This window comes from Mus pahari, chromosome 14, assembly GCF_900095145.1.
Source record: "Mus pahari chromosome 14, PAHARI_EIJ_v1.1, whole genome shotgun sequence".
Classification (NCBI taxonomy): Eukaryota; Metazoa; Chordata; class Mammalia; order Rodentia; family Muridae; genus Mus; species Mus pahari.
In genome coordinates this window covers 82,977,093-83,003,140 of record NC_034603.1, presented here as the reverse complement: position 1 = coordinate 83,003,140, position 26,048 = coordinate 82,977,093, and the positions used below count along the sequence as shown (strand labels likewise).

The 26,048-nt window shown below is 54.1% G+C and overlaps 2 protein-coding genes across 4 annotated transcripts in view; both read right to left on the bottom strand.

Annotated features, from left to right (window-relative positions):
- The window catches only part of Llgl2 (LLGL scribble cell polarity complex component 2), a 33,883-nt gene extending 12,267 nt beyond the window's left edge, over window positions 1-21,616 (bottom strand). For all 3 annotated transcript variants that reach the window (XM_021212083.2, XM_029546416.1, XM_029546418.1), the window contains exons 1-5: window positions 21,501-21,616; window positions 10,411-10,515; window positions 1,883-1,980; window positions 754-835; window positions 386-501 (exon numbers count right to left, since the gene is read on the bottom strand). In XM_021212083.2, the coding sequence (XP_021067742.1) occupies window positions 386-501; window positions 754-835; window positions 1,883-1,980; window positions 10,411-10,485 (371 nt within the window). In that variant the 5' untranslated portion in view covers window positions 10,486-10,515; window positions 21,501-21,616. The remainder of the gene's footprint in view (window positions 1-385; window positions 502-753; window positions 836-1,882; window positions 1,981-10,410; window positions 10,516-21,500) is intronic.
- A 1,002-nt stretch (window positions 21,617-22,618) lies between these two features.
- Tsen54 (tRNA splicing endonuclease subunit 54) overlaps window positions 22,619-26,048 on the bottom strand; it is a 7,929-nt gene continuing 4,499 nt past the window's right edge. Inside the window, exons 7-11 of the mRNA XM_021213378.2 lie at window positions 25,470-25,568; window positions 24,664-25,292; window positions 23,967-24,027; window positions 23,571-23,687; window positions 22,619-23,124 (exon numbers count right to left, since the gene is read on the bottom strand). Of these exons, the coding sequence (XP_021069037.1) occupies window positions 22,974-23,124; window positions 23,571-23,687; window positions 23,967-24,027; window positions 24,664-25,292; window positions 25,470-25,568 (1,057 nt within the window). The 3' untranslated portion in view covers window positions 22,619-22,973. The remainder of the gene's footprint in view (window positions 23,125-23,570; window positions 23,688-23,966; window positions 24,028-24,663; window positions 25,293-25,469; window positions 25,569-26,048) is intronic.

The window sequence follows — 26,048 nt, the reverse complement described above, 5'->3', positions numbered from 1 at the left end:
CAGGAAGGGGAGACCCCAGGGATGCAATGGCTTTACCAGCCCCGGGGGAAAGCCGATTCTAGGGAAGCCAGGCCCCTGAGGGTCTTGGCTGGCTTCAGAGCATCTCACTCAAGCTATGACATAACTGTTTTATAGGCAGCAGGGAACATGAACTGGGAGGCAAGGAAAAGGGTTGGCGCTGTCATGCACAGGAAGACGTGGGTATGGGAAGGGCACAGCCCATCACTGTCTAAAGGAGCCCCAGAACATGCGATGATGGTAGCCTGAACACTGAGTTAGGCACTGCCAAGGGTTCAACAGGACCCAAGAGCTGAGCCCACCCTAGCACTGAGGGAGAATAAGGTAAGGAGTGCCCAGAAAGGAAAGGGGACCACTATGCCCTTACCCTGGGGGGCCACGCAACGTGAAGCTCTCTTCTTCCTGCAGCTCTGACACCCCACCCTTGACTTTCAGGCTCCACAGGTGCAGGCTGTTGTCATCCAGTAGAGTGACCAGCTGACACTAGAATGGAGAGAATGGGGACAGGAGCTTGCTAGCTAAAGAGAGCAGCATTTGTTCTTCAGGGCCTCTAATTCCCCAGGCAGCCCAGCCTATGGTGGCTTTTTCAAGGAGCCCCAGGACAAAAGGCTCTCTGTGGTTCTCAGGGTGGCCTGTGAGCCTCTAGGTGGACATGGGAAGGAGTCCACCCCCACATCCCTTCCAGAAGATGGGAGGTTAAGAAGGTGGCAGGGAGCCACTCCCCGCGCTGCTCACCTGACCAGGCAGGAAGTGGATCTGCAGGACTGCGTTGTTCTCCTTGTGAAGCCCCATGAACTCTACCCCGGGGGCGCCATATCTGGAAGGCTCAGGAAAACCTCAGAAGCTGGACAGCAATCCTCCCCAACCCTAGCGGTGGTCTGTGGCCTGGGGAGCGAGGGATCCACCTAGACAAGCAACTGTGCACCCACGTCCAGGGGCACAGGGTGGGGGTGGATAGCAGTGGTCATGGCCGGGTGCACTCAGTCAGTGCTCTGACCCTGGTAAGAGTTGCCCAGCAGGAAAGGTGTGTGCGAGTACAGCTTGGGGGGGGGGGGGCAATCACCTATCCCCTATCCTTGAAACTGCCAGGCTGTCCCCCCTCCCTCCACACCACCTCTGCAACTTGATCTGTAACAACAGGCCTACCACCTGTCACCTGGTGGCACCTATGAGAACATGGGGCACGGTAGGGGGGCACCCCCAGCGGCCTTGCCCTGAGTGTTGGCAACAGCAATTGGCAACCAGGATGTGATCCTGGCTGGCAATGATTAACCGCTGGGGTAAGGTTGAACTATAATAACAAGGCTCTGGCCTCGGCCTCCTGTGCATACACCAGCCCCGCCCACCTGGGCTGTCACATATGCTGGGTCAGAACAGCAGAGCCTAGGGGGAGGACTTTGTGGGAGGAGATCCCAGCTCAGCTACCCAAGGTGGCCCTATCTCCCAACTTCTCTAGGCCCCTTAGCAGCGGATGTAGGTTAGACATCAGGAACGCCAGGCGTTGTCCAGGACTCAGGGCCCAGCTTGTCCCAGCCGCAGGAGTTGTCCCAGGGCGAGGCCTCCCTGCTGAAACCATCTGTATCCCTGTCATCCCCTGCTGTGGACAAAAGACTATACAACGTCCTTCAAGTCCTGAAGTCTCCAGCTACAAGTCAAGGGGGGACGTGAGTAGCCAGAGAAGAGAAGAGAAACCCACTCTGTGCTCTAAGGACACATAGCTGGCCATGCCAAGATCTCGCCCTGCTCTTGGACCAAGCGCCCAAGAGGAAACAGGGTAAGACAGGCCCTCTCCGGATCTCACCTACCCCGTGTCCCCGAGATCACCTTGGCCTCGCCCCATGGCAACGGCCACTGGAAAGGATACAGCTTGACAGCTCCAGAGCGGGTTCCGATGGCCAGGATGCGTAGCGAAGGGCTATAGCCAAGGGCGCTGGGCTGGTGTGGGAAGCCATGCTCCACCGTCTGCAATGAGAAGTATGCGGGCTGGGCCTATAGGTCTTTCGAATCCTCATGATCCCGCAGGGATGGGGCTGGGCTGTGAAGTCACAGCTTAATCAGGGAAAGGGGGCTCTGAGCTCTGCACCTCCTCAGCTTAGAGTTAAAACAGGACTCATTTATGTCTGTAGTCCAGATCTCTAGTTATCCTCTGACCGCTACACAAATACCTACATGAGAGCACACACACTATACAACTATATAACCATATATATATATATATATATATATATATAGTTATACACATATATAATTTTGAAGAGGTGGGGAGACAGGGACCCTGGAACTCACTAAGTAGGGCTATCAGGCTGGCTAGAGATCCACCTGCCACTGCCTCCCTAGTGCTGGGATTAAAGGGGTGTGCATAGCGTACACAGTTTTTGAAAAAATACAGAGCTCTGACTGGATCACATCGCACAAACACTCCCACGTGTGTTCACGGACATGTATAGCTTTCCAGGTTATCTGCGTGCAATCACCAATGGCTAAAGGCTTTACAAGGAGCTGAAAATGGCTGGAGACCATTCCAGAGGGGTCACTGCCTTCCTCCCAGGGTTCACTGTCAGCCACCCTGGTGGTCAGGTCTGGATTTCTGTCCCTGCCTGCAGCTCTGGGCCGTTTTCACCACGGGTGTGTGAGGGGCTACAGACTGGAGGTGCAGCTGCCAACGACCCATGCTAAAGCATCCCTCCGGCCCATGCTAAAGCATCCCTCCGGCTTCTGCTTCCTCACAGCTACCTACCCCAGGGGCAGTGACTGCTGCAGTAGGCTGAAGCAGGGCCCAATGGCAGCAGCTGCCTTGTAAGTGACTGAGCTAAATCCGCAGTGTGCCGAAGAGGAGTGGGAGGCGGTGCCCAGACTCCGGTCAGTGTTACCAGCAGCCCTATCAGACCGCCAACAGCACAGAGATAAGCCCTGGCGACAGCAGGAGCAAACTCAAAGGCCGCACCTCCCCAGAGTCCAGCCAAGTGGCTCCCGGGAGGAGGCCAGGGCAGGGAGGAAGGCTCTAACTAACGCCTCCTTGAGGGGGTCCCTGGGGCCGACAGGGTGGGTAGACAGGGCAGGAACATAGTCGGCCTTGCAAACGGCCATACCTGGATGGCCGGCCAGGAATGCAGGACCCCAGGCGGAGGGCCCCAGCCAGGCCTGGTCCCTGTTCAGCTATGTGAAAAATGCAGGGCCTGGGTAGATAGCTGAGTGTCTGGAATGCAAACATTTCCAGAAAAAGGAAAGCAGAGAACTCACACAGGTTGTGTGGGACAAGCTCTCCTGGGGCCCTGAGAGACCTTGGCTGATCCCAGGTTGCTGAAGCCTGGAGAGAAGTCAGAGAGAGACCCGGAGAGAGCTCCAAGCTCTGAACTTAGCATTTCCCCAATACCACCAGCAGTGGCAGCTCTGGCCTAAGCCTTTGGAATGTAGAATCTGGAGGACTGGGGGTGGTGTGGGGGATAAACCCTCGCGAGGGGAAGGCCCAGTAGGACGCCCCACACCTTCAGCAGCCCAGGACAGCAGTCACGTGTGGCAAGGCTCATTTGTAGTGTGGCAGCTACTACATCAAGGAGACAATATTTAAAATTTCTCTTATTTCAGCCAATTTAAACGTGTGAATGGATATTCAAACTGTGCACAGCAGTTCATGCCTGTAATCCCAGCACTCAGGGGGAGTGAAGGCATGAGAGTTAGGAGTTCAAGGGCAGCCTTGGTTATACAGTAAATTCCAGGCCAGCCTGGGCTACAGGATGCCTCAAAAACCAAACAACTACAAAACAACAACAACAAAACAGGAAAAGGAAGAAAGTACATTGGGTTCTGCCACAGGGAAATGTCTTTACTAAAACAACCTGAAGGTGAGGCCAAGCTCGGGTCTCACCTTACAGCTGCAACCTCAAACTCTTAAAACAGAGCTTTTCAAAGAGTTTATTTTACAACTGAGACTGTTATAAAGTGTAAAAAAAAAATATCAGAATTTAGAGACTTAGTATCAACAAAACAAAACAAATTAGGGGCTGGAGTGATGGCTAGGCCATTACAGACCCTATGCTCTTGCAGAGGATCTGTGTTCAATTCCAGCACCCACATGGTGGCTCACCCCTGTCTCTGAGTCCAGTCCCGGGGGACCCAGTGCCCTCTTCTGGCCTCTGTGGGCAGTGCATGCATATGGTAAATATACATGGAGGCACTCATACACAAACACAAAATAAAAACACTCATATACATAAAAAAAAAAATCCTTCCCCAAACATACACATGGAAGTCAAAACAACTTACTAATAGTTGTACTGCCTACATGTAAAGATAATATCTTGAGTATATTAAACAGAATTCTTATCTAAATTAAATCTGATTATTTAATGCTAGAAAATTTAAGTTATATACATGGCTCCTATTATATTCTTGGTTTATTTGTTTGTCTTTCAAGACAGAGTTTCTCTGGTTGTCCTGGAACTCACTCTGTAGACTGAGCTGGCCTCAAACTCACAGAGATCCCCCTGCCTCTGTCTCCTGGGTGCTGGGATTAAAGGTGTACACATCCCAGTCTCCTATTATAATCTTACTGGGCCAACATACTACCCTAGAATATCCTGACTTCTTATCTGAGGCCACGCACTGCCCCGTCAGCTCTTAGGCAGCTCAACAATCCTGCTTGAATCCTTCCTGCTGCAAAGGTTGGGCATCCCCCGTCTCCTACTTCCTTCAGAGTCCGGCAGACACTGTGACCACTCCTCCCTGTCCTTCCAAAGGCCAGCTGAGAACAGGCACCCAGTCAGGCTCACTAGGCCTCACCAGAATGACATCCAGGATGCCCTGAGCAATGTGTCCTTGGACTGAACACGGGGCATCTTGGGAATACAGTGTGTGTGTTCTGATTGCTCACCCCAGGGTGAGAACTGTCCCCAGGCTGACTGGCTGCTAGGATCTTCAGTATTCTGCAGTGTGCCCCCGCCCCCGGGACATCTTGTCCAGCTGACAACACTGAGGGACCAAGGCCCCCTCAAAGCGTAATAAGGGACATAGGTTCCCCAGGACTTTCCCTGGACAGGGCCCACGTGAGCTGACTCCTCAGAGGAGGCCAAGCCAGGCCTGAGCCCTGAGACCCTGTGACCCTGTGACCCTGTGGGTAGGGCACACGGAAGGCTCAGTGGCCCCTGCTGGGACAGGGAGGAAGGATGTGGTTTAGAACCCAGGGAGGAAACGAGGAGGAAGTAGGAAGCCTGGGTGTGTCCTGGGGAAAGCAGGGGAGGGAAGGAGGTCGATCCCAACGACCCTGCACCTAGTGCCCTGCCCACACTGGTGTCCCTTCCACAACAGCTAAGACTCTTGTAAGCTTTCAAGCTTCGGAGTCCCCAGAGTGTAAGTTCCACATGCTGGTAATTCCCCAGCTTAGTTAGGTCCCTGGAAGGGTGAGGTGGCCTTTCTCAAAGGAGCGGCCCACAGGGTACGAGCAAGAGCCCCCCTGTAATCCAGAGCACTGGGCAACAGGTAGAGCCTCAGGGATACCCCAAGCATAGGATTCCCAGACCCCAGAGAACTCTAGGTCTGGATAAAACAAGAAGGTGGGCCAGCGCTTGGCAGCTCTCCCTTCGTCTCCTCAGCCCCTGTCCTGTCCTGTCCTATCCTGCTACCTGGGCTCAGGTGACCTCTGCCAAGGGAGAGGAGAACAATGGGTTCTTTTGACGGAGAGAGGAGAGCAAAGATGAACAGAAGCCGCCAGACTGTAACATTAGCCCAAGTCCCTGTCACATTGTGAGAGATGGGGGTGGGGGGGCGGGTAAGGGGTATTGCCCTTCACCCTATACTCAGCTGGGGAGGACTGTCCTCCAAGCCCAAGCTTTGGGGGACCTGTAGTGTCTGTCAGGGGCTGAGAAGAGAGCTCCCAGAAGCTGCTTAGGGCCTTGGGAGGAGGGAGGAGGGAGGAGGAGCATATCCACCTGCCTACGGTGGCTCTGCCAGATACTGGGTGTGGTAAGCTCAGATTCCTGGCCCAAGCAACTTGGCCTCTCTGTGTGGTTGTCATCTGACACTGGTACCCATGTAGGCAAAAGCCACAACAAAATGATGTGGCCTGAGCTGGGCAGGCCCAGTTGGTCAGGAACATGCCATTTATTTGGGGGGCGTGGTGGTGGGGAGGGTTTTGGGGTGGTGGTTCCACAGCAGCCCAGGTCTGCTCACACCCGGGTGTGGCTATTGGTGGGTGCCTGGGTTTCACCAGAGGGGCCAGCAGGCCCCAAGCAATGTCCAAGGAGCAGGGTTTCACTATGCCTAGGAAGTCCAGCCCCTGAGGTAGTCCCTGTTCCCTTAGCTAGTCTTCAGTGGGCCTATACAGACCTAAGCTGCCTGACTGGGTTGGAGGTAAGTGTGGTAAGAGGTTACAAGTGGTAGAGAGCAGGTAAAGACACTGAGCTCCGAGTGGTGATGTCAGCACCTTCAGGCCTCCCAGCCAGTAAGCACAAGGGACAAGACCTTGATTAACCATCCCTGGGAGATGCCCTCGGGGATATACTTAAGCTGCCAACCACTGGAGACCTCAGTTTCCTTACCTGTGCAGTGGGGACAATAGCCATGTGTGAGTCCTTGAGAGAAAGAGCTGAATGGAGGGCAAACTGTGCTACTCGATGCTGCCCATAAGAAGCGATTAAACGTGGGGCTGGAGAGATGGCTCAGCAGTTAAAAGCTACTGTTGCAGAGGGTGCAGAAACAGTTCCAGCACCCACACGATGGGACACAACCATCCCTAACTCCAGTTCCAGGAGCTGCCCTCTTCTGATCTCTGGAGGCGCCAGCCACGCATGTGGTGCCCATACATACATGGAGGCAAAACATGCATACATATAGGAAACAAACTGAAATAAATAAAGCAATGAACCTTGTTCGTTACGCCAGCCTCCATTAGGGTGCTTAGCAACGTCCACTTCACGGTAGAGCAAACTGAGGAACAGACGAGCTAATCAGTGTCTACATGGTCACGTGGTAAGAGCTGACTCAGAACGAAGGCCCAGGTTGTATGGCTCCTGATCCCTGCCCCAACCACTGTAACACCCAGCCCTGATGCCTGGCACCCAGCACTTGACCTAGACTTGGTCCCCTGGCAAGCCCTCTTTTTCTGGTCATGGTCACAACTCCTGGCCAAGGACAGGTAACCCTCATAGCCCTAGGGCAATGTCCCCGTTTGTGAGAAGCATCTTACTGGCGCTGGTGTAAAGGAGTTTGGCTGGAAGAGGCTAGAGGGAAGGCTTAGAACTGGTTTAGAAGCTGGGATCTGTAAGCTGTTTGGGTGTCAAGCTTGTGGTGATGCCACTGTCCTGTTGTTGCATGCCATGCCCATGACACGCTGCCTGACAGCCTGACCTTCGGGTGGCGCTCCCAGATGTGACCACACTGTGAGTAGCCTCTGTGCAGGTTCGGACCCTAACCTATACATGAGGAATTCCTGTGTGGAGTCTGACAACGGCCCACGCTCCTTTGATTCTGTGGCCTTTAGCCATGCAGTCCGTGGACATATGTGTACAGCCTTTCACATTACACTGGATCTGTTTACGCCTCACTCAACCTAAATCTAAATCTAAGATCATCTCCATTCTAGAGCTATGCCAAGGCCTCACAGTGAGTGATGGGGCTATCAGGTGCTAGGTCAACACTCTTCATTGGACCAGATGCTTCGCCATGAATAGGAACCACGGCTTTCCATCCTGTTCTCATCAAAATGGTCAGAGTGACTGGGCATGGGGGTTACACCGTGAGCCTTTAATCTTAGTATTTGAGAGGGTTAGGGTTAAGCAGAGGCAGGTAGATCTCTGAATTGAAGGCTAGCCTGGTCTACAGAGCAAGCTCCAGGCTAGCCAAGGCTACATAATGAGACCCTATTTTCAAAGAAGTCCAGGTGTAACACTCCTCCAAATAAATTTTTACTGCTCCTGGCTGAGACCCCACAGTTCTCCTGGACACTCACTTTCCTGCTTTATCCAACACACACACACACACACACACACACACACACACACACACACACACTGCACCCTCCCATTCTAGACATTCTCAGCAGAGAGCAACTAGAAGCCCCGGGTGTCAACTGACAATGGCTAGAGACATTTTGTGTGATATCATCTGGGCAGAGGCAGGGGACTGGCATCTAGCCAGAACCAGGGTGCTGCTAACTACAGTGCCCAGGACAATACTCTCAACACAACAGGCCACAGACATCCCCAGACGTCGCCAGTTAGGAGGTGAGAAAGCCTGCTCAGGCCATTCTCTGACTGTACAGAAGGAACCTTGGGTCACCTCTTCTAAACTGTCGATGGGACACCTGCTGACATGATCAAAGCCACTCAGGGGGTACAGCATTCCCCTGGACCGTGGTGCGAGTGGCTGCCATGGGTATGACTCTTCAGAGTCTCAAGTCCTCCAGAACCTGACTTTACTCTCAGAGCACACCCTGCCAGCTCCAACATACCCTCAGAACCTTGAGGTCTAGCTTGGTGCAACCGGCTCCTCCCTCCCATTTACCCCCTAAACGAAGAATTTGAGGCCCTCGGCCCTTCCCCTCCCTAAGTCTGAAGGGCAAAGGCCTTTCCAATTCAAGTCTTACAGAGCTAGGCCTTGGACTGATCAAAGGTCAAGGCGGAGAGAATTCTAGCCCACCCTCACGCCTCGTGATGCCCAGGGATCCAGGGGTCACACGTTACTCGGGGACCACAGATGGAGCGTACTGGAGGTAGGGTAAGATTCCTTCGCCCCAGCCCCACCCTAGCCTCACCCACGGCACACAGGAACTGAGGTCTGGGTTTATCCTTTTGCTGAGCCAGTCGGTCTGGTTTCTGCTGGAATTGGCTACCTTTTCCGAGTGAGAGATCCTAGCATCACCAAGGACAATAGTGGCACCTGGGGGTCACTCAGGTCAGCTGACGGGTACTGGCTGTAGGTCCCACCCAGCACCCGTGACCAATTCCCTCAGGAATGAGGGTGGTAAGCCCCGGGTGTCACCCTGTTCCTAACACCTGCCCCAGATGGTGATCTGTGGCTTAAAATCCGGTCAGGGGAAGAAGCATTAACTCAGGGAAGCCTGCTTCCAGGGGCAGGTGTCATGACAAACACCAAGGTGACATCCCCACAGGTGAGCTGGGCACCCTACATCCAACTTCTGGACACGGCTCTAGGAGGTGCCAACCAGCAAACAAAACCCAGCACCTAGGTTTCCCGAGGCACCATGCTAACCACAAGCTGTCCTGTCCCAGGAGACATCTGTATACAAGCCCTCCCTCTGCATAGGTCACGGGCCAACATTCTCCTGGTTTGTTCGTAAGCAGAAAAGATGTCTTTGGATCTGGGTAAGCCAACGTCGTTACTTCTCAAATGGAAAAGTAGAACAGAACCCAGAAAGGAGGGTCCTTCATTCACCAGATCGTTTCAGGGTGAGGGGAAGCCCAAACCAACCCCCCCCCACCCCCCAAAAAGGCATAGTTCCTGACTGGGGCTGAAGCTCAGGGGTGGATGGCTTGGTTACTTAGATGGCTTGGGCTCAATCCTCAGTACCAAAAAAGTCAGAATAGCACCTGTGGACTTGCCCTGGAGATGCAGACCCCCGGGGAAAGGATCCTGCTGTCTCCCACCTACAACCTACTTCGGACACAGATCAAAGCAGTGGGAGAAGGCTAATTACCCACAAGCAGCTCCAGATTGCTGGGTGGCAGGAGCGGGAAGCTAATGAGCCCGTCACACCCTGTCACACTCTTTAGCCTTCCGAGGCCTTCATTGGGGAGGCCAGTAGAGCTCCTGGGGCTTCAGATGCCACTTTGCCCCACTCTCTCAGGTGCTGGTCCCCCCTCCCTCCCCAGGCTGCAACTCGCCTTCAGAGAAAGCTTTTTGCTTGGGGCAGTATCAGCGGGAATGGTCCCTGAGGCCACAGGGCCACGACATCATAAGGATGTTATTATACCTTGGGACTCAACGCGCTTTCATCTTTTCTGTTCCTTAGCCTGTTTGGCAGCCCTGTGACAAAGCAGGCAGGGCTGAAGGTTTTGTGCCTGTCACAGGTAGAAGGACAGGGACTTGGCGGAGTAACTCTCAGTCACTTGTAGCCAGGGAGAGACCTGGGACAAGGAATTCCAACTCCCAGACCCAATGTTGTTCCTAGACAGCACGGTGACACAGTCCTTTTGATTCTAACACTCAAGAGACAGAGGCAGGTGGATCTCTGTGAGTCCCATGTCAGTCAGGGCTACACAGTGAGACCCCCGTCTCAGAAATAAACAATAACAATATACCTCTTCCTAGGAACCATCCCTCTGTTTCCCAGTTAAGATTCCCAGGGGGCTTTTCAGGCAGTGTCACTCCCCAGCCCCAGTCCCTGGGGAGGAGACCAGGCCAAGGTTTCCTGCCCTCCCTCCCTCACCCCTTCCTTACCTTGTTAAACTGGAACAGATCCCGCTTCAGCCTCTCCCTGGCAGGGTCATGTCCAGTTCTCAGGAACCGCCTCATCTTGCTTAGTTTGTGGCCCCCACAAAAGACCTGCAGAAACCAAAAGTGCCCTTGAGCCCATGCCCACAGTTGTCCAGGCCCAGCCTCACCCAGACCCATAGATTCCTGGGGCCAGAATCATCCTGGACACAGGTGTCCACGGCCCAGGGTCACCCAGGCCTACAGCTGTCCAAGCCCAGGGTCACCCAGGATCACTCAGGCCCCAGCTGCTGAGGCCCAGGCCCGGAACCTCCCTACCTGCCTCTCTTCTTCTTTCTTTTTTTTGGTTTTTTGAGACAGGGTTTCTCTGTATAGCCCTGGCTGTCCTGGAACTTACTCTGTAGACCAGGCTGGCCTTGAACTTAGAAATCCACCTGCCTCTGCCTTCCCAGTGCTGGGATTAAAGGCACGCACTACCATGCCCGGCTCCCAGCCTCTCTTCTTAAGCCCAGCTTCACCCTCACTTTCCTGAGCTCCTTCCACTGCAAGGGCTCAGGACAGGAAGACAGTGAGTCCTTGGTTCCTGGAGGCTGGGCCTGTCTCTTCCCTGGCTGATGCTCTAATGCCACCAGTTACCATAATGGGAGCTGGAGAAACTGGAGGAGGAAGCCATTTACCCCAGATTTATAAGAACAAAGAGGGTCAGCAGGCCCTATGGTTAATTAGCTTAATTGTTAACCTGTTTTCTGAAAGAAAGAAAAAAAAAAAAACCATAAAAATCCAGAAAGAGAAACTTCACAAGCCTCCTTCAGAGCAGTCAGTTGGTGAAGTGGGGCTGTCCTGTGGAATTCCATGATTGGTGCCTCAACTGGACAAGCCAGGGAAGGACCTGGAGCAGTTTTAGCAGGAATACCCAGGTTGGGGTAAAATGGGCAGGGAGCCCATCAAAGACTCACCTAGCCAAGCCCCGTGGTGCTGGTGACCAGGTCTGGCTCAATGAGGCTGCTGGGCTCTCTAGGTTAATCCTAGCTCCACCTCGCTGCTAATTCCCAGTTGCAGCTCCCTGAGCTCTGGCTGGGCATCTAGAAGTGCTCCTTTTCAGATGTGCACGGTGGCACACAAGTAACCTAGGTGACTGGGGAGATGGAGCATCAAGGGTTTAAAACCATGGAGGGGTACAAAGTGAGACCCTATTTCCTGCCACCTCCTAAAGAGGCCTCCTTTCTCAAGGGCCACAGCGGAGCCCAAATCAAGAGAAGACATTCTAGCTCACCGACCACAGCAAGCATTCCCAGCCCAAGGGGGAACCATTTCTGTGTTCTCCTTGGGGGAGGGGACCTGAGTGGGTGGTTTTGACTTTCGGCGCCTAGTAGCAGTCTCCTGCTGGCCATCTTTGGCACTGGGCATGTTCCTAGGAACACAGGGGCTCACTCAGGCCATTACAGAAATGGCTTCCTTCATTCCACTCTAGATGGAGAGAAAGCAAACATGCCAGCTCCCTGCATGCCGCGCGCACGTAGGGTCAGGTAGACAGGCCCACGAAGTGTGCTAAGTGCTTAAGCTGGAGCAGGGACGGGACACCCAGCCTCAACTGGGGGAGGGGAGATGCTTCCTATCTAAACTGAGGCCAGAAAGCTATCCAGAAGGTTGGGGGCAGGGGTGGATACAGTTCAGTGGCAGAGCACTTGGTGGCACTGTACAAGGCCTTTCATCCTCAGCTCTGTAATCAATTAATTAACCGGCAAGGACTTACTTTGCTTATGAGAAGACTCTGTGGATTTAGGAATGAGTCTCCCGCCTGGCGTGGTGGCGCACGCCTTAAATCCCAGCACTCGGGAGGCAGAGGCAAGCGGATTTCTGAGTTCGAGGCCAGCCTGGTCTACAAAGTGAGTTCCAGGACAGCCAGGGCTACACAGAGAAACCCTGTCTCGAAAAACCAAAAAAAAAAAAGAGAGACTCCTTAGTTGCTGGCGGCAACCCCCACTCCCACCCAAGGGGCCTCCAGTGACACACTGGGAGGGGGTCACATCACATTCAGGTTGAGAAAGAAGGATAGAGCCACATCCCCTGCAAATGCAAAGATCAGCAGGACAAGCCACTTCTAAACCAAACACCAGAGATCAGTCCCTGGGGAACTGTCACCCTCTAGGGACAATCAAAGGGTCATGATCTGCCGTGGGGGAGGGGGGATAGAGATTAGGGATTTCACATTTTTAGGGAAGCAAGACCACTGCAGAGCCTCCCACTCGTGGGGGTGGGTGGGGTGGAGCATGGGGGTTGGTGGGAAAATCTGGGTACCCACCTGAGGTCCCATAACAAGCCAGAGAACAAGCATGGGGCATCAAGTACTGGGGACTCCTGGGACTGGAGTGAAAACAGGCCCCAGACTTCGGCCATCTCTGCCTCTGAAGAGACAGCTGAGCTGGCTAGCCGAACATTCCAGCCGTGGGGGAGGGTGGTGCAAGCTCGTAAATCAGCGGCTACCGCTCCTGGGGTGCAGGCTTTCCCCTCCCCAGCCGAGGTCACTGGGTCAGAAGGCACAGGAAGCTGGGAATGACTCCCTGGGAAAGGAAAGAGACCAGCGGACTCCAGGGAAGGGACAAGAAGAGACCAGGGCCATCTGTACTAAGGACCCCACAGGAGCTCAAAGTGACATGGCAAAGTGGTGAGTGGCAAGAGAGAGGGGCAGAACACTTGGTGTAGGAGGGCAGAACACTCGGTGCAGGCCACCCTCCCAAGTGGCCCTCTAAGCACTTGCTGTTACCAGCCCTGTTCCAGACCCCCTGAATGTACCTGTTGGTACGTTTTAAATGTTTTGGTTCAAGTTGTCTATGCTCACTGTAGAACCATCAAATCACTGAGGGTGACTCCTCCTCCAAAGAACCCCAGGGAGATGTGGGGACCAAGTTCTGACCACCTCTGTTGTTTGTGTGCTCAGGGTAAACACTACACATCAGCTCAGGCGCAGGCCACCTGAGAGGCCAGGCAGAACACCTACCTGACAGAGGAAACGGGAAGGGCCACAGACTAAGCAACTTCCCCAGGGTCACCACTGCATAGGAAGCGGCAGAACTCAGAGCTGACCCCCGAGTATGACTAACCCCGGAATTGAGGGGCTTATAAAGGCGTCCATGAGGAATGGCTATTACAGGAGAGCTAATTATATGGCTGCAGTTAAAAGGCAGGGGCACGCGCACATACTCCCACAGGTCATGAGCTCGAAGCTAACCAAGCAGTTTGGGACCAGGTGCCTGGTCACTGCTTCCAGAGTGTTCTTAAGAACTAGCCGACAGGGCTCAGCGACCTTGTGGGGGACCTACTGCTCGGGACCCCATTGGCCAGGGTGGCAGAAGAGTGACCTAGGAGCTGGGACCAAGGTGGAGGTAGAACAGGCTTGGTTGGGGCCAGTGTAACTGCCCCAAGGCAAGGCATGAAAATATGCCACCCCTTAGAGGAGGAGGAGGACAGGTGCGGGCCTGGCTTGGCTCAGTTCAGGAAGCCCCCTCCCCCACCCCAGGCCATCTACCCCAGATAAGCAAGCCCTCAGAGGAGCCTGGAAGTCAGGCTGGGGCTGTTAAGTCTGACACGGGGCTGATACTGCCTAGCCTACTCCTGGGAAGTGGGGAGGTAAAAGACTAAGGGGCAAACCTACAGCCCCAAGTGCGCCTGAGGCAAACAGACCTTGAGAGATGCCCTGGCAGGAGGGAGGGTAGAGTGCGAAGGAGAAAGCAAGCAAGATGCAGAGGTCAAGGGCGCAGGGGCTGGGGGTGAGGTGGGGTGAGGGTGGGGAAGCCTTGCTGAGAGTCACTGGTCAGCGACTCTGCGTTCACAGCACTTTACCCGGGAAACTTTGCCTAGGATACCCCACATAACCCCTCACCCCAGTCTACAACTGTCCCCTCCCTGCTACTTTCTCCTCATATCCCCTACTCGGGACCTTGGTGACAGGCATTACCGGGGCCACATAAGGTTTAGGGCAGGGCTGAGGGTCAGGCGGGTGGAAGAGGCACAGTGCCGTGGGCCAGGATAAGGAGCACATCCCAGGAGCACTGGGGCAAGTCCAGGCTGAGATCATGGAGTGACTCGCATAGCACCTCGCAGCACAGACACACACCGGAAAGATGAAAAAGACAGCCAGCCAGAGGCAGGGCCACAGGGAAGGCCACTCTGTCGGGGGCCCACCACACACAGCCCCTCCTCTCCTCTGGCCCCCACTGCTCTGTCTGAATTATCTTTCTGACCCTCTTGCAACAGGACTCAGAAAAGCCTTCCTCATTCATCACTTGAGCCCGTCCTCATCGGAAATGCGCTTAAAGTGATCACATTTTAGGCTAGGGGTTAGCTCAGCCAGAAAAGCTGGTATCTTGCAAGCACGAGGACCCGAGCTTGACCTCCAAAGCCCAGGTCAAAGAGCTGGGGTGGAGGTGTGTGCCTGTAACCTCAGGGCAGAGGCTGAGAGAGGACCCCTGCGGCTCACTGCGCACAGTGAATTCCAGGTCAGGGAGAGATCCTGTCTCAGAAAAACCAAGGTGGCCAGCCAGCACCTGAGGAATGACACCCGAGGACCTGTCCGCCCTACACAAACACGTGCACACACATGTGTACCCACTCACAGGCATGAACACGCACATACACCTGAGGACGAATCAAATGAAAGTTCCTTAGAAGCACACGGGCGGGCCACCCGTCCATCTCTAGCATTAGCTATCAGGAGGACAAGCAGCAGCCTTGAGTGACCAGTGACGAGGAACCCCCGCGAAGGGGGCTCAGACCTGCGACAGAAGGCTGGCTGTGAACGGAACAGAAGACTGTCCAGTGAGAAAGTAGTGTACGGGGTTTTGAAGCCAGGTAGAATACACTGGGAATCACCTCGGAAAGGTTATGGCCTTAGCATTTGGTTTATCTGCAGGGTACATAGGACCTAAGGGGAAGAGACAGGGCCCCCAAGTGTGATGGACGGGGGAGGGCTGCCTCCATCTTGGTGGTGGGATTACTCTTTGGATGCAGGATGCCTACCTAGCCATGCTGACCTCAGTAAACTGGACACCGCCCGATATACGTGCAAAAGCTGGGAGTGCTTAGTAGCCCACTGGTTAGAACCAGGAACTAAGAACCAGCAAAGAGGAGAGGTCAGGGGCTCCTACACCAGATCCCTACACCAGATACCCACACCAGACACCAAGAAGGACTGCGGCAGTCATTTGGATCACCACGTGACTATTTGAGATGGAAATGGCTTCTCCACCCCAGCTTCTAAAGATGGCCTTGTCTCAGTTTCCAACCTTGCTGGGCACACCCTCTGTCCAAAACCAGACCAGCTCGTGAGCCATCGCCCGGTTCTGATTCCACAGGGGCAGTCAGGACTCAGGGCAGCTCGTTGAAGCTCAGTTGACCATTTTCCACACAGATCTATGCTTTGTGTGTGGAACCAGCCTGAGAGCCACCTGTGGGCAGTGATCTGGTAATTTCCTTTTCTTACCACTATTAGCCCCCCAAATTCCCCTGTCAGCAGAACATTCCTGGGCCTAATATAGGTCTGGTCCACCCCTTGACACCTGCCTGAAAAAAAAAAAAAAAAGAAAGACTTGAAGAAAGACACCTCCTTTCTCTCTCTCTTATTTTCTGCCCCACCCCCACCCCACACACTGGCCTTTCCACACTTCCCTGTTAACAGGGAGCAGTGAACTGTGGGGAGAGAGCGACCAGGGGTGGCCCCTGTCTCGTGTGGCAGGTCTGACCATGCCTGGGTAGGAGGACATGGAGATCTCCAGGTTAAACAGCTCTGATGGGGTGCCTGAGCTAATCTGTACCCATGCAAACAAGGTGTGGCCGAGCCGGGCCCATCTGTCCAGGGGCTGTAGGCAGGACAGTCCTCTAGAAGAAAGGCCTTAAATAGCTCAGGCAGTTAACTGATCTGCTGGGAGGTCCTGACACTACTGGGTACTGCTGGGTTGGCCTAAGGGACAGGAGGTACTGGAGCCATGCCCAGTAACCAACCACCCTGCTCTCTAGGAGCACAACTGTGGGATTCAAGCTCTCCTCACCTGTCCCCTGTGCTTGGGCTTCCCACAACATGTCACTGACCTACTAGTGACAGCCCCCCCCCCCCAACATCCTGTGTGAGGCCAGTGCTGGTGTGGCTTTAGTCTCCTGAGTGGCGGATGTGAGGCCACCCCTGCACCGCCCACGGCTAGAGCAGCAGGGCAGGGCCTTAAGACAGGCTAGAGCAGCAGGGCAGGGCCTTAAGACACCGCAGCAGCTGCTATTGTCTGTGTCAACTCAGATGCCCATGGCTACTTTGCGGAGGCCCCTGGCAGGTCTGCAAGCCCCAAACGGTGGGAGTCCCAGTCTTCTGACTCTAGACTCATCTGCTCACTCTCAGCTACTCTGAGTGTTTGAGCCAGTGCCCGGGAAGAGGCCCCTGAAAGCAAGAGAAACCTAAACACAAAATCTCCCAGATGCCCACTTACCCCTCTTCTGCCATCTAAAACCAGGCTCCCCAGAACTGCAGTAAAGTACACCTGAGACAGACAGGTGGCTTGACTGGGTTACCTGGTCCCAGGCCAACCTCATCCTAGGGCCTCCTACCAGTTGTCCCCAGCAGTTAGTGACCAGAAGAGGGGACCATGCCAGTCTCATCCAGTTGTATCCCCAGGGCCACACTTTGGGGTACTCCAATTTTACTCTCAGAATTGTCTTGCCTTCTCAGGTCTTTAGCTCGAAAGTTGTCCTCTTGGCAAGTCTAACCTGTACAGAGACATCCAGCTCTACCCCATTACGGCTCATCCCGACCTCTTCTTGGTTCTCCCAACCCTATAACTGGTGTCATCGGCAAATGCATGATTTTTAGCGATGTTTATTTCCTGTCCTGCCCATTTGAAAGGGAGAAAATGCCATGACAGAGACCTTGCTTTAAGGCTACCTCCAGTGCCCAGGGCCAAGACACAATGAGAACTTTCCTTTAAATCAATGATTAAACAGACAGACAGTCCAGGGATTAGCTAGGCATGGTCTTCTCTAGTCACTGACTTTAAAGATGCGGAGGTGGAATCTACATGGTCCTAGTCTGCTCTCAAGACTCAGGCAAAGGCCACTCAGATGTCATATACAGCATCCTCGGAGGTAACTTTGCAGGCCCTGTCACAGACTGTGGCTTCGGGATACTCAACTCCTTGACAAGATCCCAGAATAATATTATTAAATATTAATACTATTTACCCTGAGAATACCAAGAGAGGGCTCTAGTCTCTTGCTGAATTCCTAAAGGGTAGAGTCAGGTACCTCCTGGCTTCCCTGTCCCCACGCCCAAAGGAGCCTCTCCTAGCTCAAGAATTCTTCATGGTTCCTGGGAAGGGCAAGTGACTCTTCAAAGGACCAGTTTTCTCTGAGGCAGGGCAGATGGAGAAAGCCATCTCAAAGAAGCTGGGCACAGCTACGGATTGGAGACTGGCGAGGGCAGATAGTGCAGTGGCTGATGGGCAACACCCATCTCCTCTCCCCTGCCTAAACTCTACCTGGGCAGAGGAGAACAAAAGTTGCCAAGCAGACCTGGCATGCCCGGGCTCAGGAGGAGGGAGATAAGAGGGCCTCCCAGAACCAGAGCGGGGCGAGCTGCCAGTGCTGCTCTGAGGAGCCACCTTGCAGAGGCCTCCCGTGGTACCCAGCTCAGGAGTCTCAACAGCTGCTCCTGGTTGCCTTAGACAACAGGGTCGGAGGGCCTGTCTGTCAGACCTACTCAGCCTCTTCTCCAGGATACTGAGTGGCTACCAGCCGCAGGCATAGACTCCAAACTTGCCCCCGTACCCCTTTCTCTCCCAGGGCAGGCAGGAATGGGGAGAAAGGGAGAGAGAGACATGTAAGGGTGACTGGGCTTGTTTGAGGAAGGGCAGAGCTGTGGAGCAATGTCTCACTCCCCTGCCCTACCCCTAGACGGAGTGTAGAGTGGATGGAGTAAGCATGGGTGGAGAACACAGACAGACAGACAGACAGACAGACAGACAGACACACACACACACACACACACACACATGGAAAGGGGGAGAGGGAAGGAGAGGGAGAAGGAGAGGGAGAGAGGGAGATAGGGAGAGAAAGTCTCAAGCCTTAACCCAGTTCCCAAGGAATAAGTGAATTTTCAGGTGTCAGGGAAGGTGTCAAGGCTAGAAGAGGCAGCACCCCTTCTGTCCCCCCACCACCTCAGACATGGCTTCAGGATAAAATTCTGATCTTTAGCTCCACTGACTTCCAAGGGTCACAAAATCACGACAGCACTGATTCTCAAGTCCCCTCAGCCGCCGGGTGTCTATCTAAGAGACCTGAATGGGGCTAATTGGGCCTTTCCATGCTTCTAAGAAAATTAACAAATTCTGCCTTGTGTATGCCTGCTGTGCACTAGGTCATCTGAGCTCAGACTTCACTTTCTCAGCAACTCTGGGAAACCCAGGCCCAGAGTGGCTAAGTGATGGGCCTTGGGCTATTTAGCAAGAACTGTAAGGTAGGATTCGCAGTCATCTGATGCCTGGGATGAGGAACTGTGAGAAGAAAGGCGGCAGGCAAAGCAATCTGCCTCGCTTCCCACTTTCAGAATGCCTTTGTTTTTGTAACTATAGATGTCCATTCCCTCTTGTTTTTGAAAAAGGGTCTTGGCTGGGGAGACGGCTCAACAGTGAAAACCACTGCAACTTTTCCATTAGACTTAAGTTCCATTCCCAGCACCCACACCACATAAAGTGCCTGTGGTTCTGATGCCTTTGTGGTCTCGGGACGTACCTGCACACATGTGACATACACTCACACATACACGGGAATCTAACATAAAATAAGATCACGAGACTTGTCTTGTAGGCCTGTTTGGCCCCCTAGTTTGTAGACATCTTCCCGCCTCAGTCCCAGGAGTGCTGGGATTACAGGTGTGAGCCACACAGCAAGCTCCCATTGTAATGGACAGGGCTCACTTGAGCCTTCCCTTTATTTATTTTTCTCTGATACTGTTGTTTGTTGAAGGTTATTTTCCGGCTGGCAAGATGGTTCAACAGGGAAGGAAGGGCACCTGGAAGCAAGCATGATGACCTGAGTTCCAGCCTCAAGCATGGTGGGAGGACAGCACTCCTCTAACTTGTCCTTTGGCCTACACAAACACACATACCATAACATGTACATTCCCGCACACATACCCACGCACACACAAAACATAAAATTTAAATGTATTAAGAGAGACTAAATTTTTTTTTTGACACAGGGTTTCTCTGTGTAGCATTGGATGTCCTGGAACTCATTCTGTAGACCAGGTTGGCCTTGAACTCAGAGGTCTGCCAGCCTCTGCCTCCTGAGTATTGAGATTAAAGGCATACGCCACCACTGCCCGGCTGAGACTAAATCTTTTTTTTTTTTTTTTTTTTTTTTTTTTTTTTTTTTTTTTTTTAGGGGGGTGTTTTTTTTTTTTTAGGGTTTTTCTGTGTAGCCCTGGCTGTCCTGGAACTCACTTTGTAGATCAGGCTGGCTTCAAACTCAGAAATCCACCTGCCTCTGCCTCCCAAGTACTGGGATTAAAGGTGTGCGCCACCACTCCCGGCGAGACTAAATCTTTTAATATGATTAAAATTATATCAATCTGTCACTGGAGAGGAGTCACCATTGCCTCAAGTAAGAGTAGAAATGCAAACTACCCTAAGGACCTGGAAATGCTCTCCAGGGAACTGGTCCAAGCCCATCAGAGAACAGAAAGAGCTTGGTTTGAGTCCTGTCAAATATTCTGTGTGAGATGACTCAAGAAAACTACCTGAGCCAGGTGGCCGCAGCAGCAGAGGGGGTTTGGGGGAGGTGGGGGAGGGAGCAGCAGTTTAGCACACCTTTGATCCCAGCACTTGGGAGGCAGAGGCAAGGTGGATCTCTGTGAGTTCAAGGCCAGGCTAGTCTACAGAATGAGGTCCAGGACATCCAGGGCTACACAGAAAAACCCTGTCTGAATGAATCAACCAACCAACCAACCAACAAACAAACAAATATTTAAAGAGAAAAGAAAATGACCTGACTCATTTGTTGAGACATCTTTTCCTCCATCGTCCTCCTGCGGTCTGTGCACTACTGATATACACAGACCCAGGAGCTCTTCTCTCAAAGTCACTCTAACTTGCCATCTTTTAGGCAGGCCACAGCACAGCTCTGTTCTCCCCACAAACATCTCCTTGTTACCCTGACACATCTAGCTCAGGACAGACTTTAACACAGGGTCTCTAGAGGTTACATAGACATAAGGGTCCCTGCGGGAAAGGACGCGGTATCTAAGCTCCACCCTCCTTACCGGAAGTTCACCTGTTTCAGGTGAAAATCCTCTAAGAGCTACAGCGCAGTTACCCCAGTTATGGTCACTTCCCACAGCTAAGGCCCAGTGTGCCCACCAACCCCCCAAACCGAGCAAAAACACAGCACACTTTCTTTGGCAAGAATTTTTCACTCTTTGCCAAGTTACACAGTGTAACCCCCACCCATCCGCGTACAAAACAGACTGGGACTCAACACCATCGCCTAAAGGTGTCCAAAGTCACTCAGGGAATATAAAAGCCCCACTTTCTACAAGAGAACCAAGTCCCACCCGCGGACTTCCTGAGTCGGGGGATTAGGAGGCACAAGGGCGGGCAGGGAGAGCGCCCAGATGGCAGAGGTAAGAGCTAAGCCGCCAAGGTAACGCGCTCCAGACGCCGCTGGCGACGCCGGGTCACAGGAAGCCGGGTCGCCCCGCTCTGCGTCGAGGCGCCTCGCACAAGGGTCCGGGAACGGTGTCTCTGCTCACTGTGTCCCCCGCACCCAGCCACGCCAGACACCTGTTCCCTGCTCCCGAAAGCCAACACGATTGTGCAAACCCGAGTCCCAAGTTTGGTGATCCGGGGGGCGGAACAGGAAAAGACAAGTTCTCAGCGCCACTTTCTACAGGTGTCTTTCTCCGGGACGAGCCAGACGTCGGAGATCTGGGCGAGCAGGGCAGACCTGGGCGCTGCCCTCTCCGACCCGCCTGGGAAACCCAGGGGACTCGAATCCTCCCCAGCCGAGCCGCGCCGCCCCTAGTGGTCCGCACCCCAAAAGTTAAAGCCAGGTGGGCTCACCTGCAATCGCGGGCCGGGCCCAGCCCGAGGCCTCGGCGTCCCTCAGCGGCCGTCACCCACCACTCAGGTTCCCTGCTCCGGCCCACGGGCTGCAGGGCGGCCGTCTGCTTCCTGCTCACCTCCGGCGCGGCGAGCGGAGGGAGGCGGAGCCGTCGCGATTTACATACAGGGCGAGCCTGCCGAGCCCTCGCCCCGCCCCGGCCCCGCCTCCTAGGCTGAGCCGACGGGGCGGGAGCGCATCCTGGGAGTCTGGAGAGCGGGGGCCGCTCTCCAGCCAATCGTGGCCCCAGTAGTGTGGGGCGGGGCAGCGGTGAGAAGCCGCACCTAGCGCGGCCTGCCGGACCCCGCCTTCACCTGTGCGCACCTGGTCACAGGACTGCTCACAGCTCTAGGTGTCCCACCGCCTCTAGGAAGAGGAAATAGTCCCTGGGTGCTTTCCAGGATGGACGCGACTCCTTGCAGGCAGCGGACTTGAAGGCACAATAGCCAAGCGAGAGAGCGTGGGGGCAAGGCTTCACTTCCCTCCCGCGACTGTCTAGTGAGGGCCACAGCTAAGCGGGATTCTCAAGAGAGCTTTCCATTCAGATATAATTCAGATTCAGGTTTCAGACCCACTAGTAAAGTGGTATGGGAACGAAGACGTAATGGCGAACTCCCAACCACCACTCAAAGCCCCCTGACTTCTGTCTTCAGAGGGGCCGCTGGAGCCTGAGGTTCAAGGGGGGTGTCAGCCCCTATAACCAATAACTATAGTTTTTAACTCAAACTTTGGGGTTGGGGAGAAAGGGGCTCAGAGTAACAAGCTGGGGACAAACCTAACCGTGGGTGGACCCTCAGAGTGGCCTGAGTACAATCCAACCCATTCAGGACTCTCAGCCACCCTCCTACCACCACCCAGCTGTTGGTCCTCAGGGCAGGACCAAGATTGGACTCTTGTCTCATTGGTATTCTTCAGAAGTTCATCAGCTCCATGTTCACAGCCCTGGGCATGCTCTCTCATGTCCTCTCTGGTCCACCAGGGTTCTCCTCCCCCAAAATGGACAAATCAGGAATGAAGGGAGGGGCCCCTGTAAGTATATTCAACCACAGCAGAAAATATATATTTTTTTAATGGCTTTGGCTTTATGGCACGAAGCAAGCACCCCCTTGAATAAAGGCACAGTCCTCTCTTCTAACCCAACTCCTGGGCCTCTGAAAACAAGTCCTGAGTTCCAAGGGGGACGGGGTGTGTGTGTGTGTGTGTGTGTGTGTGTGTGTGTGTGTCACTGCCAGGCAGCACTTCCAGGCAGTGGGCTTGAAAGCACAATAGCCAGGCAAGAGGGTGTGCACGTCCCTACAAACAGAAGACACCTAGGACCACAGACCCCAATGGCCTGGACAGTGTCACCCAGGTGAGCCCTGTATGAGAGACAGCTGACACAGTCCCTGAGAGCAGTCCAGGTCCCCCAGAGAAAGCCATCCCCAGAGCTGCATTCAGTGCCCCAGATCCCTGGGCAGTGTGAAGTCTCTGAAGCTGTAGAAGGAGATGTCACCGTGGTCCACTAGAGCAAAGATCAGGGGGACATCCCCACTCTGGTAGGTCAAGCGCTTGAGGCTGCAGAGGTCTGGGACAGGGTCATCGAACCTATGGGAATAAAGATCAGACTGAGACCTAGTCATAGCCCACCCCTGGCCTTCCAGGGCAGCAAGGCTGTAAGGCGAAAGCTAGGGACGAGAATACTGACTGGCCTCTGGGCTCTGCTTTCTGCAAACTCCACGGCTTTGATGAGTGCTTCAGGAGAGCCCAGAGTAGAGGGACAGGAGGTGTGGGTTCTTAACCACTCTTAGCCAGTAAATCCTTCCAAATCAATTCCTTTCTGTTGAGTGAGCCCAGAACTAAGGTGAAAGAGGAAAAGGACCACCCCCAAAAGCCAGTAACGTGGAGCCAAGGACGGGGAGTTTTGGGTTCCCATGGCACCAACCAGCCGTAAGGCCTTAGATAGGGGCACTTAACCCTTCTGGACCTCAGACTCTTTTCAGGGTCTGGCAAACTGGTGGCAGGGTTCAAGGGAATGCTCAATCATCTCTTACCCACTAACGCACATTCGCACATAGGGTTTGCCAGGGCTGTTTTTTCGGAACGTCGCCACAGCATCCGCCTGGTAAACATCGAAGCCGATCTCCAAGCCTCCAGGCTTCTCCAGCAGCCTGTGAGCCCAGAAAAACCTTAAGATGACGACTCTCCTCTCCCACCTCCCTCTCTACACCGAAACTTTTCGTATTAACAATTCTACAAAGCAGCGTCACAGGGGATATAGCCACCATCTTGCCATTCTTCCCTTTCCCCTGGCACTGGGAGCTAAGTATGTAGGCAGGTGTCCCAGGAGATGACCGTCTGACTCACACCCAACTCCGGGAATCAAATCCCAGCTGCTGCTCCACCTGGCAGCCAGTGTCATGGAGACCGTGAGCGGGGCTGAGACTCACCGGTAAGCTCCATCAGCAAGGTGTGTCGTCTGAAGCACGGAGATACGTTGCAGGACGGCGGCTACAATGTTGAGGAAGGGAGTCAGCCTTCTACACACTCCCGTGATACCGACAGATCGGCTACCCTGGCTAGGGTCTACCAGGATGTGTTTAGTATAAGTTATACTCCACACAGCGGCAGGACTTAGAACATATTTATCTGGTAGCTCTACTCAACTCACCTACAATCTACCATGTTTCCACGATGCCTTACAGGGTTCTGCGTCTGTGGCCACACACAGCTTGAGCCACATACTTGGTTCCATGTGTTTATAACCGAGAGCAGACAGTGAGCTTTCCTCACTGTTATTTGGTTAGAACTGCCCACTGTGATGTCAGCATGTCTCAGCTAACGGGCTGTGGAAGAGGGGAAGGCCGGAGCTGGCTGCTGACAAAGCCATCCAGCAATCTTGGGCATGGTCTTAAGGATACAGGCACAACCTTCATCCCCCATGGGAATCACTGGGCAATGACTCATCAGGAAACTGTCCCCAGTGGCTGCTGCCACCACCTATGGAACAGCCTGTATAGGTCCCAACCCACTACACAGCCTTCTCCCACACCTCAGGCCTTAGCCAGCCCTAGACTAAGCAGCCACTTTCAGAAGTCTCTCTGCTCCCAACAGCCTATAGGGGTATAGCTCAGGGTGAGGGGCTACCTGGACAATCGGCTTTATCAGGGTCGAGCAAGGGGGTAACAGACTGGCCCCATAGGTGTGGAGGCCGGGGCTGGCTCTTCTGCATCTGTCGCCTCTGCAGCAGCTCCTTGTACTCCCGCCAGCTAGAGCAGCCCCGCACCTCGGGATCTGCGTTAACATCCTCCCGGAACTGCCGGACCCCCGCTTGCTGTTCCTGGTCTCTCCGGGAGAGCTTCTCCCTCCGCTGGTTCAGCTTCTGGCACCAGGACTCAGCATCTGTCCCTCGCCCAATGACATTGGCCGGGAGCAGCTCTGGGGCTGGAGCAGGCAGGAGGGTGCGGGGACTGTCAGAGGCCATGTTGGGGAATGAGATCTGCTCAAAGTTCCAGCGTAGCTTAGGGGTTCCCTTGGCTCCATTCTCTATGTTGTCACTCTCTCGGTCACACCCCACGTCTTCCCTGGCCAGATCAGAGTAAGGTTCTGAGGACCCCAGGAACTGCAAGGGGAGCTCTGAGCCCTGCCCGGGGCTTGCGTCCTGAGGCTTCTCCTCTGGGTATTGGCTACTCTGGTCACAGGCGGGTGGGCTGGAGGCTGCAGGGCTGACGGGCGGCAGGGAGTTCTGCAGGGCCTTGGGCTTCTTATTAACAGACCTTAGAGACACAGGAGGAAAAGCAGCACATTTGCCCCCTGTTACTGTCCCTGAGACATGTACATTCCCCTGGAACTGAGGTATACCCTCGGCTGTCTCCTCAAGCCTGTGTGAGAGCACCTCAGGCCCCTTCTTAAGCCCATGTGTTCCCTAGGGGTGGCAGCAGCAGGTGGATTACCGACAGCTGGAACTCCTCTTCCTCTTGCCAGACCCATCCTCCAGGCACTGGGCATAACCATCCAAGTTAAGCTGCCGCTCGTAAGGTGACACGACAGAGCTGTGGGTGAGAACAGGAGGCGGGCAACGGGTCCGTTCACTTAGGCTGCCGCCGCAGATGACATATGGGAGGGCTTGGCCAAGAGGTTGAGGCAAAGGTCAGAGGCAGAGCCATAGCAGAAGGAAGGGTACCTGAGAACAGCCACAAGGGCCTAGTCATGCACCTTCACTCAGGCCCCTGAGTGTCACAGTCTTTCTGACCAGACGCTCCTGAAGAGCTGGCAACACGTGATTAATACGGCTAGGGCACAGCTCACAGGAGAGCTTTTGCCTAGGAGCTGCAAGGCCCTGGCCTCCATCCCAGGCACCCCAGAAAACAAGTTATTAACCACTGGTAAGAAAAACTTGGAAAATACAAGAAAAGCAAAGATGAAAATAAACACCTTGAAGCAGGCGGTGGCGGCCCGCGCCTTTAATCCCAGCACACGGGAGGCAGAGGCAGGCGGGGCTCTCGAGTTTGAGACCAGCCTGGTCTACAGAG